We start from the raw sequence: 20,821 nt of genomic DNA, 5'->3' as shown, positions 1-20,821 counted from the left end.
CCCTCCTCTTCACCTCTCCTCCTCCCCTCCCCCATTCCCTCCCTCACCTTAAAATGTCAATAACTTGTAAAATATAACATAAATCTGAACAAAACTTGCTACAGCACATCACAGGACAATGGTGAGTAAGGTGGGCCAAAAATTGTAGCGCTATCATGTCAAGAAGTCACACACACACATGCAGACAAACAAACAAACAAGATGAGAGTTTTAGTAATATATACTAGACCAAATGGGACCCGTTGGGTCTCTGTCACACGGGAGGCCTGGTCCTCCAATAGAATATTCCACCACTGACCCATTGCCCCCACGGGAGGCCTGGTCCCCCAAAGCAACCCGTTCTCCAAGACAATATTCCACAACTCAGCCGTTTTCCCAACGCTACCCGTTCTCCCAACACGATATTCCACCACTCACCCATAGCCCCCAACTGCGCAGGAGCTGCTCATTTCGTCTTATTCACCCTCCATCATCTCTGGCCACACCCTAACCTGCTTCACAGTAGGGTTTTCTCTTGTAGTCAGTTGGATTAATTATATAATAATGAATATGGTTACAGGATGTGTTAACGATCTATTTATAAAAGATGACACCAAGATAAAAAGTAATTTTTCTTCAATGATTTTCATATAAGTTGATGAGAACGTTTTTATTTTACACAGAGAGTGGTTGATATCTGGAACTTACTGCAAGAGAAGATTGTGGAGTCAGCTATAATCATTATGTTCAAAACACATTTGGACAGACACTTAAATAGGCACGGCATGGAAGGAAATGGACCTAATGTGTACAAATGGAATGAGAGTAGATGGTAATGGATGTGGTGGGCCAAAGATCCCATTTCTTCTCTGCGCAACTCTATGACTCTATGGTCTGAAGAAAAACAAATACACTTACAAGAAGCCCTGTCAGAACCTTGGCAATATAGTGTATCAATTTGTATTAATTGTTCCTTATATAACTCTCAATCTTACCATTGTTTTGCCGTTTTTTCCAAAAACAGAAAATGTGAAGCTTGTAAAATTTCAGACAATTTTTATGCACCATCATTTACAAACCAGAAAAATTTTCATAATCAAACATTGGAGAAAATAGCTAAAATGCAAGCTTCAAAAGCTTGAGCATAGCATCTTTATTAGTTGTTATCCAAGATGGTCATTGGCACAATTCATGTTCTAATATAATGCATTTAATTAAAACAAGGTTGACGGTGACGACAGCCAAATGGAACAAGCCAAATGCTGCGATATCTGATTTGCGTCTAACTGGAACTTAAAAAAAAAAGATTTGTTGCTCTTTCCTGGCACTGAACCAGTCAGTTATTATTACAATTAAGCGCAGCTCACAGCAATTTATCATGGTGTAACATTTGCAGAGCATTGCCTTTCTCATTAACGTTCAGCACAGGCTATCTAATATTTCACTTCTTTAAGGCCATTTCACATCACCATACACAACTGGGAGCTGCACTGGTGATGTCAGTCGTAACTGCTTCACTGGAAAATCAATAAACTGTCATCCTAGTCAACTCCAGAAGCCAGTCAAGAGATATCGGCTTAGGAAAACTTAACACTCATAAAATTGTTATCCATCAGCTCGGTTAAAACATTGTTGAAACTGATTAAAATTTTGACACCTAAACCGTTTTAAAGCTTGCAAGGTGTAATGCCATGTTTCACAGGGTCATAGATATGTCATATAATTTCATCAATACCATATTGAACCACCCTGCTTAAATTTCCAGCACTAACATTCTCAGCAAAATATGATCACCAAGCCAAATCTGGGCTTAAAAACAAAACAATCGGCTCCATAACGGGACCGCTAGCCTGAGTGTATACCTGCAGGGATGTCCACTGCATTGGTGGGAATGGAGCTGGATGGGAGAGGAAGCGTGAACGAGGAGCCATCAAGGAACACGACAAGAGTTAGGTGATGTCTGACCTCCAGCACTGAAATGCCACAAATAATAAAGCAATGCTGAAAAAAGAATGACTTTATGAGAGGTTTCAAGGCATGAGAGAGGTTTCAAGGCATGCTCTATCTCGTTCCTCTACCCATCATCCCGAGTAAAAAAGTTGCAGGATGAATTTCTACAATATGGAATGTCGTTATAAAGACCTTCTCAACCTTCTCAACATCGTTGCTTGATCTTCTGTTGTACTAAATGTTGATAGTAAAACAATGCAACTTATTTTGTTTTCAGTAACAGTCCAGTACAAAGTTGTAAAGACTATTAGCCCTGGTTAATTGTATAATGTTCAAACAACTGTTGACCTTTCACAGCACAAGATTATCTTTAAGTGCACTGATTTGTGCATGATGAACACGTGGCTGGTCTACATCAAATCTCCGTCAGCAATGACTTTGCAGTGAGAAACATTTTACATATCTTTAAGTCAAATGGAGATGCAAGAAACTGCAGACGCTGGAATCTTGAGCAAAACAGAATGCCAGAGGAACTCAGTGGGTCAGGCACCCTCTGTGGAGGGAATGGACAGACGACGTTTCGGGGTCGGGTCAGTCTGGAGAAGGGTCCGGACCCAAAACGTTGTCTGTCCATGTCCTCAACAAATGTTGCCTGACTCGCTGAGTTCCTCTTGCACTTTAAGTTGTTTACTATCCATTAAACTGGCAATAAATTTGTTAAACGAGCATCATTCTTTCCATGCATCTCAGTCTGTTTTATATACTTTATAAGGCATTTCTTTTTCCTATTCTATAAAAACATTGTTACCTCATAAACACTGCGTGTTAAAAATGCTTACCATGGACTCAGCTGCTTCAGAAGACAGCTGCATAGAAAGAGACTATTCCCAGAATAATTGTCTGATACTTACACTGGAGTGATTCATTCAGCTAACATTCATCCTTATTTTGATCACATTAATTAAGTGAAATAACTCAGTTAATATGTTTCAGTAACCACTTCAAATCATTTGAAAAGAGATCATGAACTAGAAATTCAATTGCTTAATGCTGCTTTTTTTTCCAGTGGTCTGCAATTGAAAATCATTCTTTCTTCAGATTGGGATGTGATAACAACCACTTCCAGATCAGCCTGCATCTCTGCAGATTGTAATGGGCATTTCCTGGTACGAGTCACCCTTGTGCCCAGAAATGATGTAAATACCTTGCTCAACATTGTTCCTGGAATGTGGTGGGGACACGACTGTCTAAGCTCGGGCACTTCCCTAACAAATAGGCTCTCACACTGCAGTGTACTATTTCAGATGGTAACTTCAGCCACTGGAAATAAATCCTTACTGTTGAGTCCCAACCATATTGCCCACCCGACCTTCATCCCCTGCCCCATAATAGCATAGGTCCGATCCTTAAACCCAATCCATCCTTGTTTAGATTAGAGATACAGCGCAGAAACAGGCCCTTCGGCCCACCAAGTCCGTGCCGACCAGCGACCCCCGTACACTTACACTATCCAACACACACCGGGGACAATGCACAATTATACCATAATTGTAAGCCAATTAGCTTACAAACCTCTACGTCTTTGGAGTGTGGGAGAAATCTCACACGGTCATGGAGAGAATGTTCCAACTCAGTATAGACAAGCACCCGCAGTCAGGATCGAACCCGGATCTCTGGCGCTGTAAGGCACCTATTCTACTGCTGCACCATCGTAATCCTCCCAAACTTCTCCCCCCAACTCAATGTGTGGACTCAACCACGTGATCTCCTTGCCTTTCCAGCCGATCAATCCACAAAGTGTCCTGAGGTTCCACCTGACTGTCCCAATCCTACCGCTCTCCCCCTGCCCCTTTGATCCAATGACAACCAAGGTTATTGATGGAAGCACCCAATCTCCAACAGTTCCCACTCCTGAGCCAGTTATGCGTATCGCTTTCATCCGATCTTTGGCTCTGAAAAACAGTATCGATCTTTCCATACCGCAGGTCTGAAATATGCCGAGCTCCAGCTTACGCCGAGTTTTATTGGAGACCAACATAAGAGAGGTCAGAGTGAGAATGGAATGGAGAAATAACGTGACAAATGCTTAGGGACAGAAAGCAAGTGTTCCATCCAACAGGACCACTTACTCAAATGGGAGTCAAGTCTGCAATGAGATAAGCAACCAGGTAAGTAATTAAAAGTTAATCCCACATTAAAAGAAACTTGGTTTCTCAATTAACTTGTTCATGGGGAAAGTGCACAGAGCAATTTTCACTGCAAATTAATCATCTCACATACATTTTTCTTCATATAATAAACAATGAAGACATTAATGCTCCAGGATATTGGGAAGAATTTATTGCATGCATCCAGTCTTTTGTACCTGACCAGTAATTTAAATGAGTATTGTCTATTTTTCTAAACTTTCAAATGACTGGAACACCAATTCTTCATCTTGTCACATTTATTATGACAAGATTAGTATTCCGCACTCTATCCCGAAAATTCTTATTTTTGAAAAATGCGTATCATTTTTCAATGTTTTGTTACTGTGTGGCACAATAAGGAAGATTAATTGCTTTGATAATATACAAATATATTTCTAACATTTCAAGAAAGGTGATAGACTGTCAGTGTTGGAATACAAAATATTTTGTAATGGTATGAATGATCTTACATAAGACATACTGTTCATCAGTAGAAATATCAGATACTTAGGCTGTCATTGCAATGTCTGTAATATCTGCATGGATATTTCTGAGAATCAAACTATATTCTGTGCTCTGGTATTTTTCTCAATGCACTACCTGTTGTAATATGTATGGCTTGATTGCATTTCACGTCTAAAATCCTCATTTATTTTAAATTGGAGAGAAAGATGAGAAAAAAGTATTAAGGGAGAGGGCTTGAATAGGACTGAAACCAATCAATCAACCTTTATTGTCATCTTGCAAGCAACAGTTGTACAGTGCAAAATGAAAAGACGTTTCCCAGGGAATAGTGGAGCATCGCACATGAAATTTAAAACATTTCACACATAATAACACTAAAAACAATCCAGTCCCTGATGGAACAGTATAAATAAATAGTTAAAAGCATGTAAAACACAACGTTAAAATACAATAAACCAATCATAAAAATGTCCGGGGCAGCAGATTTGAGTGGCCAGTGCCAGTTATTAAAGTGGCCAGTGCCAGTTATTAAAGTGTCCGTGCCAGCCGCAGAATCAAGTGACTGTGAGTACAGAGGGACTGTTTAGCAGCCTCACAGCCTGTGGTAGGAAGCTGTTTAGCAGTATTGTAGTCCGGGCTTTGATGCTTGGATATCTCTTGCCTGATGGCAGGAGATCCAGGTGTATGTGGAGGGGGTGCAGTTTGTCCTTAGCAATTCTCTGAGCTTTTTTCAGACAGCGGCTCTGGAACAGTTCTTGTACCGAGGGTAGGGAGACGCCAATGATCCTCTCTGCTCCCCTCATTACCCTCTGCAGAGCCTTCCTGTCCGAGCAGTTGCAGGTGGAGTACCACGTATTTATGCAGTACGTGAGTACAGACTCCACCATACCCCTGTAGAAAGTCCTGAGGATGTTGGTGGAGAGTGAGGCCTGTTTTAGTTTCCTCAGGAAGTGCAGTCGCTGATGGGCCCGTTTGACGGTCCCAGTGGTGTTCCTGGACCAGGTGAGGCTGTCTGTAATTTGCACACTGAGGAACTTTATGCACTCCACTCTCTCCACTGCAGTGCCACTGATGTTGAGGGGTGTATGCTTTGGCTGCGCCCTCCTGAAGTCGACAACCATCTCCTTCGTTTTGTCTCTTGCCGGTACCGTGGGAACTCCTGCGAACGGTAATATCGGTTGAGCACAACACCGGCTGAAAGGAGGCCATCGAGAAGCAGATGTACGCCTTTGAACATTTTTTGGCATTGGCTTTTTTAAATGTTTTATGTAATTTATGTTTTTATGTGTCTTGAGTTCTATGTCCAAATTCTTTTCAGTTCCAGGTATCAGAGCGTTGGAAGCAGGATGCCAGAGGCCACTCAGCCACTCTAGTCTGCCCCCCCCCCCCCCAACCCACACACACTTACCGGGCGCAGGTGGGCATTGGGGAGTCTGAAGACGTCTGCCATGGTGCAAGCCATCTGGAACTTGGTCATCTGCTCATTGCCGTTCGCAGGAGTTCCCACGGTACCGGCAAGAGTCATTACGGATATCGCACTGGCATCTGCGTTCATACAATGTTGCAACGCTGCTCAAGTCACTCTTGGAGAAATTCAAAAATGTTTGAATTTTCTCCCGACCTTAACAAGTTACACGACTACCTGCCGTTAGCGCCACGGAGGTCCTCGGTGGTCCACGAATGCCGTACTGTTATCGCAGGAGGTTCCCACGATGTTAAATCTTGTTAAGTCTTGCTTCAGGTCGCACCGTGAGAAAGAGCCATTAGACCTCCATGTCTTTGTCCTCTTTGTACACTGTAAAAAACTTTAGTATCTACTTTAGTATCACCAAACTTGTGAAAGACAACATAAGTTTGAAGATCCATATTTTCAAGATGGCGGCGCTGGCTTAACAGCTGCGGCCCACCTGCAGTCCATCTGTTTTTTTTTTCTTTCGTTTTGTTCTTTGCCATGTTTTAGTTAATTTTGTTTTATTAAGTTGTGTATGTATGTGGGTGGGGTGGGAGAAACAATGCTTTGGCCTCTTCCTTCGGGGGATGCGACTTTTTCTTCGGTCGTATCCCCCGTCTCCGTCTGCGCCGAGGCCTAATGGCGGAGCTGGCGGTAACGGAGCTGTAGCGGCGGCAGCGGCGGCGGAGACCGGACTCGGCCCTGGAGCCATGGCGGCAGCAGCAGCGGCAGCAGCAGCGGAGACCCGGCACCGAAGCTGTGGCGGTGGCGGCGGCGGCAGCGCGGCGGAGACCTGACTCGGCCCCGAGGCTGTGGCGGAGGCGGCGGCAGCGGAGACCTGACTCGGCCTCTGAGCTGTGGCGAGGCAGCGACCACCCGCGGAGTTTGAACCGTCGCCTCGGCGCAGAGGGAGAACAAAGAGGGAAGAGCCAGAGACTTTAAGATTTTGCCTTCCACCACAGTGAGGAGGTGTTTGGTGAACTCACTGTGGTGGATGTTAAATTTGTGTTGATTGTGTGTTTTTGTCATTTTTTTAATTATATGTATGACTGCAGGGAAACAGAATTTCGTTCAGACCGAAAGGTCTGAATGACAATAAACGAATCTAATCTAATCTAATCTAATCTAAGAACTGCCTTTAGGACTAAATCATGAATTCAACAATTCCAAATTATCAAGCCTTTTCGGTTTGTAACAACGCTAGACAATTCCTTTGAACAGTCATTAACATGTAAAGATAATTCAGTTTTATTCTTTTCAGAAATGCAACTTGACATGCTGGGAATTTCCAGCAATGTATTTTACTAAGAGAAATCTCATTCCCTCTGCTATCTCCCCCTCTTCCCCTTCTCTGTAACTTAAATATGCTTGCTTCCTAACTTTATCCTGTTCTAAACAAAGGTCTGAGACATTAATCTCTCTCCACAGAAGCTGTTTGACTTGCCCTTGCACTTTCTGCTTTATTACTGGAGTGGAAAGAGCTAGGCATTCAAAACCAACCTACCATGGTTAACTCATGGTTAAATGCACTGTAATATTTTTTTTCAGACGTAACAAAATCTTGCTGTTTTCAGCAAAGCATGAAGTTGAAACCAATTGACACTCTCTGGACTGGAGTGCTAGAATGCCAAAATGTATCGAGTGAACTGTGAAAACTGATTAAGAAATTTTGAATGCTGCAGAATAGGAGGAAGGAAGTGCCACGAGCTAATGACCCCGGTATAAGTTGAGGCGCAAGGAACTGCAGATGCTGGAATCTTGAGCAAAACAAAGTGTTGGAGGAACTCAGCAGGTCATGCAGCAGCTGAAGAGGGAATGGACAGACGATGCTTCAGATCGGGACATTTCAGAAGCAGTCTGAAGAAGGGTTCAAACTCGATGCATTGCCTGTACATTCTCTCTCCTGTGCTGCCTGACTGCTGAATTCCTCCAGCACTATGTTCATAATGTCATAAGGAATGGGAGTAAAATTAGGCCATTCGGCCCATCAAGTCTACTCCTCCATTCAATCATGACTGATCGATCTCTCCCCTAACCCCATTCTCCTGCCTTTTCCCCATAACCTCTGAAACCTGTACAAATCAAAAATCTATCTCTCTCTGCCTTATGTTTGACCCTGTTACAGTATAAGATGTTAATCTTATGAATCTACGAATGTCTAACATAATAGCATATTTCAAAATGCACTCCATTATCTGTAAAGAAATTTAAGATCTCCAAAATGTCTAAAAGACAATAGGTTAATTAAGTCTCATATTTAATCAGGGTAGCTGTAGGTACACTGCCATTTCAACAATGGCTGATGCAACAATTGCATTAAAACTTACAAGGGTAGATAGAACATAGAACAGTACAGCACAAGAATGGCCCTTTGTCCCACAATGTTTGTACTGAACATGATCCCACCTGCCTGTACATGATCCATGTCCCTCTATTCTTTGCATTTTCATATGCATACCTAAAAGCCTCTTACATGCCATTGTTGTATCTGCTTTAATTGTATGTATATAGCTGCAACTGTATGATTTCTGCTTCAGAAATTTGATATGTTTGAAGTCAATGGAGTAAAGTGTACAGTCACGTGCATTATGTTCATTAACTGCAAGCATCCAGGATCTATTTCTATCACTGCCATTCTGATTGACTAATTTGCAGTCATCCAAATTCAAACGATTTCCTTCAAATCATTAATAATCTGCATAGCAAAGTAGCTATCAGTTTACTCATCAGGTCGCTGATAATTAGCACCAGATCACCAGAGAGCTCCCCTTTGATCCCTATTACTTGCTACACGTTACAAAATATTATAAAATATTTATATTACAATATGTTTTCAGACAGACCTTCCATCTCAGCATCTGCTTATTTTATTGAATAGTGCATTAGTAAAAAACTTACTATCTTTCCCTTGCAGCAATCATTTTGCAGAATATATCCATAATCAGCAGCAGTCAAATCCAAAATATTTCTTTCCAATGTCTTAAATATTAAGTCATCCCATTCTAAATTCAATTGCAAATATCCCAAATTAAACATTGCACAGTCATAACAGAACGTCTTTCTGTTTATTAAAGCCAGGCATTTTGGAAGTTAAGACTTGAAAGTGACAACGTACGGCTCCGCAGCATATTGAGAATAATAGGCTAAGCCACAAATACTAAATTCACAGCTTGTCGGATGAATTAATCAATGTAAAATTAATGACTGAATGGTTTATAAATGAATATTTAAAAAACATTCATACCTACAAATATCCATAATTTAATATATTAAAACAACCCATCAACTAAACAGGGAACTGAACATTTCATATCTCTTCCAAGAAAGAAATAATGCATTTTTCTTTGAAATGGTAACCATTTTAATGGTTCCTATTCAGTTCTCCCAAAGATAACAAGGAAATCAGTAAGAAATGAGAGGTAGACGCTTCAATTTACAAAAACGTTGACTTACAGCAGTTGTCTTGCTGGGGTTTTAAAACACCTCAATGCATTGTGACCAAGATGAAAATGGAAGGAAAAAAATGAATCTAATTGCATCCTTCAAAGTTACTGAGGTATGGTACCCATTGGTCCAGTTGCAATACTAGTTGTCCAGCAAGAAAAATACAATGTCAATTATCAAAGAAAAAAACTAAAGTAACAAAAACTGCTTCAAATTTATTCTAGCACACTTTCAATTTTAGTATTTTTAAAGCTAATGGGTTAATGTTGTGATTTTTGTAGAGGAAAATCATAAGATTATAACTAAATAACAACAATAACGACTTCTGAAAGCGAAGCACTACATCCCAATATACATTGATGGCACTGAAGCAGAAATGGTTGAAAAGTTCAAGATTTTAGGAATAAATATTCACCACAATTTGTCCTGCACCAGCCACATTGAAGCTATGGCCAAGAAAGCACACCTACTTCCTGAAAGGCTTAGGAAGTTCGGTATGTTCCCAACAACCCAGCAACTTCTTCAGATGTGCCTGCGAAAGCATTTTATCGGGATGCATCACGGTATAGTTTGGGAACAGCTCCAAACAAGACCACAAGAAATTGCAGAGTTGTGGACTTAGCCCAGAACATCATTCACACCAACCTCCCCTTCCATCTACATTTCACGCTTCCTTGGCAAGGCCACCAGCATAATCAAGGATTGGTCTCTCCTATCAGGCAAGAGTTACAGAAGTTTGAAAACAGAATCCTCCAGGTTCAGGAACAATTTCTTCCTAGCTGTTATCAGGCAACTGAACCATGTTCTCACCAGCTAGAGTGTAATCCTGACCTCCCACCTTCCTCATTGGAGACCTTTGAACTATCTTTAATCGCACTTTATCTTGCACTAAATGCTGTACCCTTTATCCTTTATCTGTTCACAGTGGACAGCTTGATTGTAATCTAAAGACTATCCATAGTCTTTTCTTTGACTGGATAGCACGCAACAAAAGCTTTTCACTGTACCTCAGTACACGTGGCAATAATAAACTAAACTAAGGTAGCCCATACAAGTCATATAAGTAGAATAAAATAGAAATGAGATTTACAATCGCACTGATGCCGACTGCAAACCTATTTAAACATTATAATTTTCATCAAAGAGCAATGTGATTGTGAAAGTAAGGCACATATTTAATCTAAATATGCCATTCTTAATGATTGAATGTCGATAGAATTGTGCATGGTGGTTTTAATGAGAGCAATTAATTTAAACAAATTGACTGGATTTCCCAAAACAAACCAGATTATGGTTCACGATTAAGTTTGCCTGTCTTAGAATCCACATTTGAAACCTGCAAACACATAGACTCATGCCATGATTACTTACATTTTGTACACATGACGTCAACCAATCAAGCAATTTGTCCAATCACAGAGAAGAAAATGGAAAAATAATAGCACGGTGTTTGTCCACTGGGCATTAAGTTGCAGGACAAAGCAAATAAATTGAATTAGCATTGAATTATAGTTTTCATGCCAGCCAGGAATATTTACTTTTTGCAGTGGTTCAATCTGCCAGCTCACATAGCATGAATACAGTCTTCAAAAGGGAAAGGAGTGAGTTTCTTTCAACCGCAGATATTGACTGATATTGAGTGAAATGAAATTGAGAACTACTAGAGCTCATTATAATGCCTTTGAGGTCAAAGGGGAAATATCACACATTATATTATTTTCACTGAAATGGTCCGATTTTTTTTTCAATGCTTTTTGCTTCTCTCAAGAGGGATTACATGACTGCTGGTTGATGGGGGCCATTACGGGGTCATGACATTTGATTGCAAGAACAGTCTCATGGACTCAATGTACGAATTTGCCCTTCCCTAACCATCATTTTCATCTGTTCACTGAACATCCCCATAGCTCCAATCAGTTCAGTGAGTTGCGTTGAGGCTTAAAAATGCATCAACACTTGAGCCCAAGATGAACATGGAACAAAAACAAATCTAACTGCATTTTTCGAAGCTATTCAGCTGTGATGCCCAATAGTAAAATTATCAGGGCAGTCCAGTTGCAATACAGACCCACCTTTATGCCAAGCAAAAAATTGGATAATATAATTTTTAAAAGATACACTGTTTAAGATTGGATGGGTTAATCTTTTGTTTTCTCAGAGAAAGATGAAAAAAGAAACTCCATCTGAATTTGGAGTACTTCATACTCCATTTTAACCAAATATTCGCTGAAGGTAAGCAAAATACAAAAAAATGCTGGAGGAACTCAGCGGGTCAGGCAGCATCTGTGAAGGGAATGGACTGGTGTCTCTTCGATTGGGACCCTTCTTCAGGCACCTTTTTTCTTTGTAACTATAATGTAACTGTTATGCTATAATGCTGCAGCACTTATATTCTGCACTCTGGCATTGTTCTCTTTGCACTACCTGTTGTATCTGATCATACTCACGTATAGTATAATATGATTGAATAGGCAGCAAAGGTTTTCCATTGTAGCTCGTAGCAAGTATAATAATAAATCAATACATGACAATAATAAATCAATACCAATCAGATTTTGAAACCACTGTACGTTTTCCCAATTAGGATACTTCCCAACATTTCATGACCCTCCTTACTCATTGGGCACTCACTGCAGGACACATCCTGTCTCCCTATTCCTGTCCCTGGTCCTGTCCCAAACACTCCAAACTTCCTACAACACTTGGGACCACCTACCAGGGGTTTGGTTCACACCCAATTCTTCCATGACCCACAACCTTACCGACTCCTACCTCTTCCTGAATGCTTTCTGAAGCAATCATTCCACACTGAAGCCCTCCTGCCCTCGGGCTACCAGTCACTTCAAGAGGTTCTGCAATTACATTTTTTCAGGCACCTGGGAACTCTGTTCTTAGGAGTTTCCTGAGCTCACAACAACGTTCCCACAAACAACTTGCCTCCAGGCTAAAATACAAGCCAATAAGTATGCAGTCATCAGTCAGCAATTAAAAAGAAAAACAGTATACATTGCATACTTGCTGATTACACTGGTGTTAACAATAAACACAATGATGCAAGCACTTCATTTACAGTGTTCCTTTAAAGCATTGCGTCAAAGGCACTTACCTCAAATGTTCAGCCCTTTACACCTACCTTCAACACATTATATTTTCCAAATTCTGGAAACCTGCAGTTTAATATTGACATGACTATTCTCCATTGTCTCAATAGTTTCCTAAAACTGTATGTGGCACCTCATTTTGATCTACTTCCCTTAAAACCAAGGGAAGGTTCAATCACTGTTTTGAAAATCTTGTAAATTAACTCTGCTATGATGGATTGTGGTCAAAACTTAAGCCAATGTTTCAATAGCATCTTTTACACAAGCAGAGATCACCTGGAGACACAAGAAACTGCAGATGCTGGGTCATAAGTAAAACACAAATGCTGGAAGCACTCAGCAGGATTAGGCAGCATCAGTGGAGGGAATGGATAGACGATGTTTCGGGTCGGGACCCGTTAGCCTGTAGCAGGGACCAGATCTTGAACGTCTTTTGTCCATTCCCCTCCACAGATCCTGCCTCACCCAACATCCTCACCTCTTCTTATCATCCCGGACTATTTCTACTATTGATAAATAAAAGTACAAGCCACTTATTATTTTTACACTTACTTAAAATTGCCAGGAAGATAAATGCACTTGTCTTGTTTTCCCCATTCTTTTCATTGACTGCTTGTACATAATATCTTCCTGCGTCTGCTCCAGCCACCGAAAGCAGTACCAGATGATTGTCAAGTGTTATTGCACTGTTGAAAAATATAAAAATATTAGCGTTATCAATTTTACATCGATGAAATGATTTCTAAAAGATAAGTCAATTAAGATTCCCCTGGATTGATCTTTTGTTTTCTGGGAAAAAGCAGAGAAAAAAAACTCCATCTGAACGTCCTCTCCCTTTTAACCAAATAATCACTGAAGATATGCAAAACACAAAATGCTCAGTGGGTCAGGCAACATCTGTGGAGGGAATGGTCAGGCGACATTTCTAGTTAAGAACCTTCTTCAGGTCATTTTCTCTCTGTAACTATTATGCTATAACTCTGTAACACTTATATTCTGCACTCTGGTTGGTATTTTTTATCTTTGCTCTTCCTGACCATTATTATCATGCCGATCTTAATGAATTCTTTTTTGAATTTTCAAACACAGTTCCATTAGCTGGTAGGAAATGATGCCCCAAACACCAGTTAGAAAAGAAAAATTTCTTGACTTTCATTATTGTGAAGAAAAATCTAACCATGCTGCACCATTGCAATAAATCTTGAATCCAACTGTGTTTTCTGACGGAAGGAGACGATCGTCAGAACCGCAGGTGAATACTGTTTTGTTTGGACATTGGCAAGAGACCCAGCAAAATAGATGGAAGACTCTACGGTTTCAATTCTCACCCAAGAGACAGGACTTTCACCAACGCAGCATTGCGTCATTGGAGTGGCAGCTTAGATTATGTTGTAATCAATGCATGTATCAATCTTGCACAGACATGAGAGCTACCGATTGTCAAGAGGACTTAGCTGGCAGCATTCATGCCTGAAGAATAACATACGTCCACATCCCGCACAAACCTTGCATGGGTTGGTGTGTGTTACATCCATCCAGTTCCTTCAGGTATATAGTTAGAGTTGTACAGCGTACAGTACATACGGAAAGTATTCAGACCCCTTCACTTTTACCACATTTTGTTACGTTACAGCATTTTTCTAAAATGGATTCATTAAAATTCAATTTTTATCATCAATCTACACACAATACCCTAAAATAAAAAAGCGAAAACAGGTGATTAGAAATTTTTGCAAAGTAATTAAAAAGAAATAACTGAAATATCACATTTACATAAGTATTCAGACCCTTTACTCAGTACTTGTTGAGGCACCTTTGGCAGCGATTACAGCCTCAAGTCTTCTTGGGTATGACGCTACAAGCTTGGCACACCTGTATTTGGGTAATTTCTCCCATTCTTCTCTGCAGATCCTCTAAAGCTCTGTCAGGTTGGATGGCGAGCATCAATGCACAGCTATTTTCAGGTCCCTCGGGTTCAAGTCCAGGCTCTGGCTGGGCCACTCAAGGACATTCACAGACTTGTCATGAAGCCACTCCTGCGTTGTCTTGGCTGTGTGCTTAGGGTCGTTGTCCTGTTGAAAACTTCCACCCCAGTCTGAGGTCCAGAACGCTCTAGAGCAGGTTTTCATCAAGGATCTCTCTGTACAGACGGTGCAGGCTCGAAGGGCCGAATGGCCTACTCCTGCACCTAATTTCTATGTTTCTATGTTTCTACTTTGCTCCGTTCATCTTTCCCTCGATCCTGACTAGTCTCCCAGTTCCTGCAGCTGAAAAACATACTCACAGCATGATGCTGCCACCACCATGCTTCACCGTAGGTATGGTATTGGCCAGGTGATGAGCGATGCCTTGTTTCCTCCAGACGTGACGCTTGCCATTTGGGCCAAAGAGTTCAATCTTGGTTTCATCAGACCAGAGAATCTTGTTTCTCTTGCCTTTTGGCAAACTCCAAGTGAGCTGTCATGTGCCTTTTACTGAGGAGTGACTTCTGTCTGGCCACTCTACCACAAAGGCCTGATTGGTGGAGTGCTGCAGATATAGTTGTCCTTCTGGAAGGTTCTCCCATCTCCAGAGAGGAACTCTGGAGCTCTGTCAGAGTGACCATCGGGTTTCTGCTCAGTTTGGCCGGGCGGCCAACTCTATGAAGAGTCCTGGTGGTTCCATAGTTCTTCCATTTAAGAATACGTAGACCACTGTGCTCTTCGGGATCTGCAATGCTGCAGAAATTGTTTTATACCCTTCCCCAGATCTGTGTCTCAACACAATCGTGTCTCAGAGGTCTACGGACAATTCCTTCGTCTTTATGGCTTAGTTTTTGCTCTGACATGCACTGACAACCTATATGTACAGGTGTGTGCCTTTCCAAATCATGTCCAATCAATTTAATCTACCACTGGTGGACTCCAATCAAGTTGCAGAAACATTTCAAAGATAATCAATAGAAAAAGGATGAACCTAAGCTCAATTTTGAGTGTCATAGTAAAGGGTCTGAATACTTATGTAAATGTGATATTTCAGTTATTTCTTTTTAATTACTTTGCATTAGTGTATTAATGCATAATGGGGTATTAGTGTAGATTGATGATTAAAAAAATGAATTTAATCCATTTTAGAATAAGGCTGTAACGTAACAAAATGTGGAAAAAGTGAAGGGGTCTGAATACTTTCTGAATGCACTGTATAATTAAGCTCCCAACTGATCTAATTGTAGTCTTGTATCTTGTATATGTATCAAAACATGAACCATGTTCCGAATAAACTGGAGCATACTCGCCATCCAAGCTCAAGGAACCACCTCAAATACTTTTTGGACCATAATTCCAGAATTTAGAACACAGAACAGCACAGGAACAGGTCTTATACAGTGCCCTCCATAATGATTGGGACAAAGATCCATCATTTATTTATTTGCCTCTGTACTCCACAATTTAAGATTTGTAATTGAAAAAATCACATGTTTGATGATGTAACTGCTGATGGTAGTAGCATAATGAATTCTGAAGTGTACAGACACATTTTATTTGCTTGTTCAAACAAATGCCTCAAAATCTATTGGCCAGCAGTTCATTCTACAGCAAGACAATGATTCCAAACATACTGCTAAAGCAACAAAGAAGTTTTTCAAAGCTAAAAAATGGTCAATTCAAGTGGCCAAGTCAATCACCCGAACTGAACTCAATTGAGCATGCCTTTTATATGCTGAAGAGAAAACTGAAGGGGACTAGCCCCCAAAACAAGCATGTTAAGAATTGCTGCAATGCAGACCAGGGAGAGCATCACCAGAGAAGACACCCAGCAACTGGTGATGCCTATGAATTGCAGATTTCAAACAGTCATTGCATGCAAAGGATATGCAACAAAATACTAAACATGACTACTTTCATTCACATGACATTGCTGTGTCCCAAACATTACGGTGCCCTGAAATAGGGGAACTATGTATAAAACCAATTTCAGAATTAGAGATCCTTATGTTAGATTCCTTGGAATTCAGTATCATAGTTTGATCTGTTCCTACTATTTATCAAACATGATCCAAATTGAACTCTTGTTCCTATTAAATGGAAAGCAAATCTGAACCTCCCAGCATCTTTTTAATCTATGCAAAGCACCACCTCCAAAATGAATTTGATATCAATTGGGATTAACGTTAATAGTTGAAATGTTTTTCAATCAATTATTACCTTCAAAGGACCCTCCCCCCCCCACAACTGTGAATCTCTCTTCAGCTGTTCACAATATTTCAACTGTATTTATTGTTCAACACAGTAAATTTGATCTCATATGAGCTCATGAACAAAAAATATGACGTTCAAATATTAATTATTGGCAAAGATAGACGCAAAATGCTGGAGTAGCTCAGTGGCACAGGCAGCATCTCTGGAGAGAAGGAATGGGTGACATTTCGGGTTGAGACCCTTCTTCAGACTATTGGCATTGGATGTAACAGGAAAGGTTGAATAGAGAATGTCATTATCATTATGGGAATGTTTGGTCAAATCTCCGGTAACACAAAACAACGCTTACATGGTCATTAATTCACACTGGGATTTCCGTCACATGACATTAAAAAATGCTTTCCATTGAATTTCTAGGGTAGCATGAAAAAAATGCAGAATTATTCATCGTACTAAGATAAGCACATTGGATTTCAATGGAATGATAAGCTAGATAGAGCGTAAGACTCCTTTTATTCATACATAATATGATCCATATCTGCCAGTATATACATAGATCTTATGCACTTGTATTTATACAACTATGTCTCTAATGGTCTTTACTTTAACGTTAGTGCCCTAAAATCATTCTGTCCTCTTCAGCACATCAATTCATGCCTACTTGATAACGTTTTACTTTTATAACAGACCGTCATCCATGGTATAAATATTATAATGAAAATTTTAAACCACAGCTAGATTTAATCTTCTGTCGGTCTGATTGCAAAATATTGACTATAGCCAAGCCATTGATATTAACTTTTCAGGATGTCTAAGTGTAAAGTGTAGTCAAGACAGATTGAGAGCTGTCAAGAAAATCTTTGGCAATCAGAGGTTTTATTTGAATCAGATATTCCATTTAATCTTTTTTTTTACAGTGGGTTTTTATAAATCTATACAAGAAAATCAATATAAGTCCAGGAATGAAAAATCTGAAGTGTGATATAGATTGCAAACTAAAAATAGGGGAAACTTTCAACTCAGATTCAAGACCCCGCAAGGATTGTTTGTTCAGGTACAATTAGACAACAGAAAATGATAGCTAAACCAAATAACAAATGAGGCAAGAGAACACCTCAACAAATCAGAAGTTAAAGACAACCAGAGACTTTTTCCAAGCTCCTAAAATGCTATTATTCTTCCCAAGACATCAATGTGGAAACCACCATACAGCAGCTGTGTACAGATTAAATTGCTGGAGAGATCACCTGAAGGTTTAATGGAAAAATACTTTAATCACAGTGTTATGTGACTGAAAACTGTCTTCTCCCAGAGTAATATAACGACCATGTAATGATTGTATGTGTCTTGAAATTTGACCAACATTTCCCAGGGTGACAATGCTGTTCCCCGTTCAGAACAGAACTGCGGGCTACACAGTCAGTCTATGTGTAACACTCCTTTCGGAGAACTACAGAGGAAAATACATCAAGTTGTCACAGGACTGCCAATCAATGCACATCATGTTTTACTAACCTAGGACCCAACTGGACATTTGTACACTAAGTTCCATGGTTACCGGAGAAATTATTGAACAAAAGCCGAACAAATTCCTTCCTCATGTTCTCAAAGAGGTGGCTGAGAGATAGCAGATGTATGAATGACATTTCCAAACATTCTCTCTATTTTGGAACAATGCCAGCAGGTTGGAATGAAGTAAGGCCACATGGGAGGGCCATTGGCAGAATGGGACTAAAAAGCCATTTTCAGGTCGGCAAATGAATTTTACCCACTCAACAAGCACCAGATCAACCTGTCCATGGTGCACCACACCATCTTCTGACTGAAGACCAGTGACAAATCGTTGGAAAACATGGACTACCCCATTTTCCAGGAGCTACTTCTTGGTGAGATTGGTGATGAAGTTGACCATTGCCTTCAATGTATCAGAGCAGTCTTTGGTTGTTAAAGAACATGAGAAGAGACATAGCTGAATAGACAAAATACTCTGGTTTTAGCTCTCACCCAAAAGACTAGACTCTTCAACCGCACAGCATTCCATCATTGGCAGTTAAGATTTTGTTATAATCATTGCATGTATTAATCTTACACAGACATGAGAGCTGCCAACCGTCAAGAGAACACAACTGGCAGCATTCGTGCCTGAAGAAGAACATACACCCACAACCTTTGTATGGGTTTGTGCATATTACATGCGCCCAGTGGGACGGGCCAGAGGCCCGGGTTCAATCCTGACTACAGAGTTTGTACGTTCTCCCCGTGACCTACGTGGGTTTTGGCCGGTTTCCTCCCACACTCCAAAGACGTACAGGTTTGTAGGTTAATTGGCTTGGTATAATTGTAAATTGTCCCTCGTGTGTGTAGGATAGTGTTAGTGTGTGGGGATCGCTGGTCGCCGCGGACTCGGTGTGCCGTATGGCCTGTTTCCACGCTGTATCTCTAAACTAATCTAAAGTTCCTCTAGGTAAATAGAAACAAGGAACTGCAGACTCTGATTTACCAAGGAAAGACTCAAAATGCTGGAGTAACTCAGCAGATAGGCAGTATCCCATGCTGCCAAACCTGCTGAGTTACTCCAGAATTTTGTATCTTTCGTGCAGGTATATAGTTAAGGTTGTACAACGTACAATCAGACTCTCCATTAGATAACTGAATTGTAGCTACACATTGACAAAAGAGCAGAACATTTCTTAAACTGAATCTTCCACTGGGATAAATTAAGTTTTAAAAAAATCATTGCGTAAATGGTTCCAATTTTCTCAATCAGTAAAAAAAGTGTGCCTGTTGATGTCTAGTGTGATCTTTACAAGATGTATGACTTTTTCTGTTTTAGGTCCAATTGTAGATGGCATAAGCTAGGAGCCTTGCACATCAAGCAAACATCAGCATGCACAGTACATAGCCGCCTTAGAATTACTAGGTTAACATTAGCATGGAAATTGAGCTGCTTGACATTATTTGTGTGTTTGTCGTCGTGACTGAAGTCAGAGTCACAATTTATAGGCACAATTAACAGCAAACCTTTCCACTGGACACAAAGTACAGAAATACAGCGACAATAAACACGAAAGCTTCAACTCTAAATGCAATGGCGACTACTTTTCCAAAACAGTCTTAGCCAAGGAAAAACATCATGTTATCTTCACACCTGAAGAGCTCACCATTAAAATGTAATGATCAAACATTTATAATCAGTTTTAAAAATACATTCATTTCTCAGGATTATAAGAATACAGAAGCAAGGATAATGGCATCAATGTTTAACAGCCAGCTAAATAATGAACAATATGAGGAAAGGGGTCAATAGGTAGTGGGTAGAGAGTGGGCAAAGGCAGCTTATGGCTTTACTAGAAAGACAGGGCGCAAGCAAGGAAGGAAGAATATTCGCCATCTTTGCCTGGTCTCGGCACTATGCGACTCTAGACTCACAACAACATGACAGGTCTCAACGCCCTCTGCCCTCTGCCCTCAATCATGATAGATCTCACAACTCTCTCTCTCCAACTTCTACCAGCAGCCAGTTCCCGATCACTACTTAATCAGTCATCAATCTGCACCTGATCCACAATCATAGCCAAGTCTTGCACAGCAGCCAGCAACCTGCCTCACTGTCACAACTGGCCCCCCACAACACAATTATCATCTGCAGCTTATCCCGTGATTGGAAGCAAACTCATTATAACATACTGAAGATAGATACACAGTGCTGGAATAGCTCTCCGGGTCAGGCAGCCTCTCTGAGAAAAAAGATGGGTGATGCTTCAGGTTGGGACCCTTCTTCAGACTAATGTCAAAGTCAAAAGAATTGTTGATCAAGCCGGGTTCTTACTTATACTGGAAGGAAGATGAATGCTGAAGAAGTTTGGGCCGAGGGAACCCCTGAAGGGATGTCTCTATAATAATTGATCTCCTACTACAACTACATTTTTTTCCCTGAGCTATGACTCTACCCAGTGAAGTCATTTAGCCCTGCTGCCAGATGACCGCACCTGACGGCAAGTGCAATCACACCTACCTCACCACAGGTATTCAGCTCTTTGATCCATACCTGGGCCAATGCCACCG

At 40.6% G+C, this 20,821-nt stretch overlaps 1 protein-coding gene across 1 annotated transcript in view; it reads right to left on the bottom strand.

The window, feature by feature from the left end:
* The window catches only part of sdk1a (sidekick cell adhesion molecule 1a), a 513,213-nt gene that overhangs the window by 239,482 nt on the left and 252,910 nt on the right, over positions 1-20,821 (bottom strand). The window contains 1 exon segment of the mRNA XM_055651028.1: positions 13,131-13,264. Within this exon segment, the coding sequence (XP_055507003.1) occupies positions 13,131-13,264 (134 nt within the window).

Source organism: Leucoraja erinacea, chromosome 20, assembly GCF_028641065.1.
Source record: "Leucoraja erinacea ecotype New England chromosome 20, Leri_hhj_1, whole genome shotgun sequence".
Classification (NCBI taxonomy): Eukaryota; Metazoa; Chordata; class Chondrichthyes; order Rajiformes; family Rajidae; genus Leucoraja; species Leucoraja erinaceus.
The sequence above is the reverse complement of the archived record's forward strand: the minus strand, read 5'-3'. Positions and strand labels throughout refer to the sequence as shown.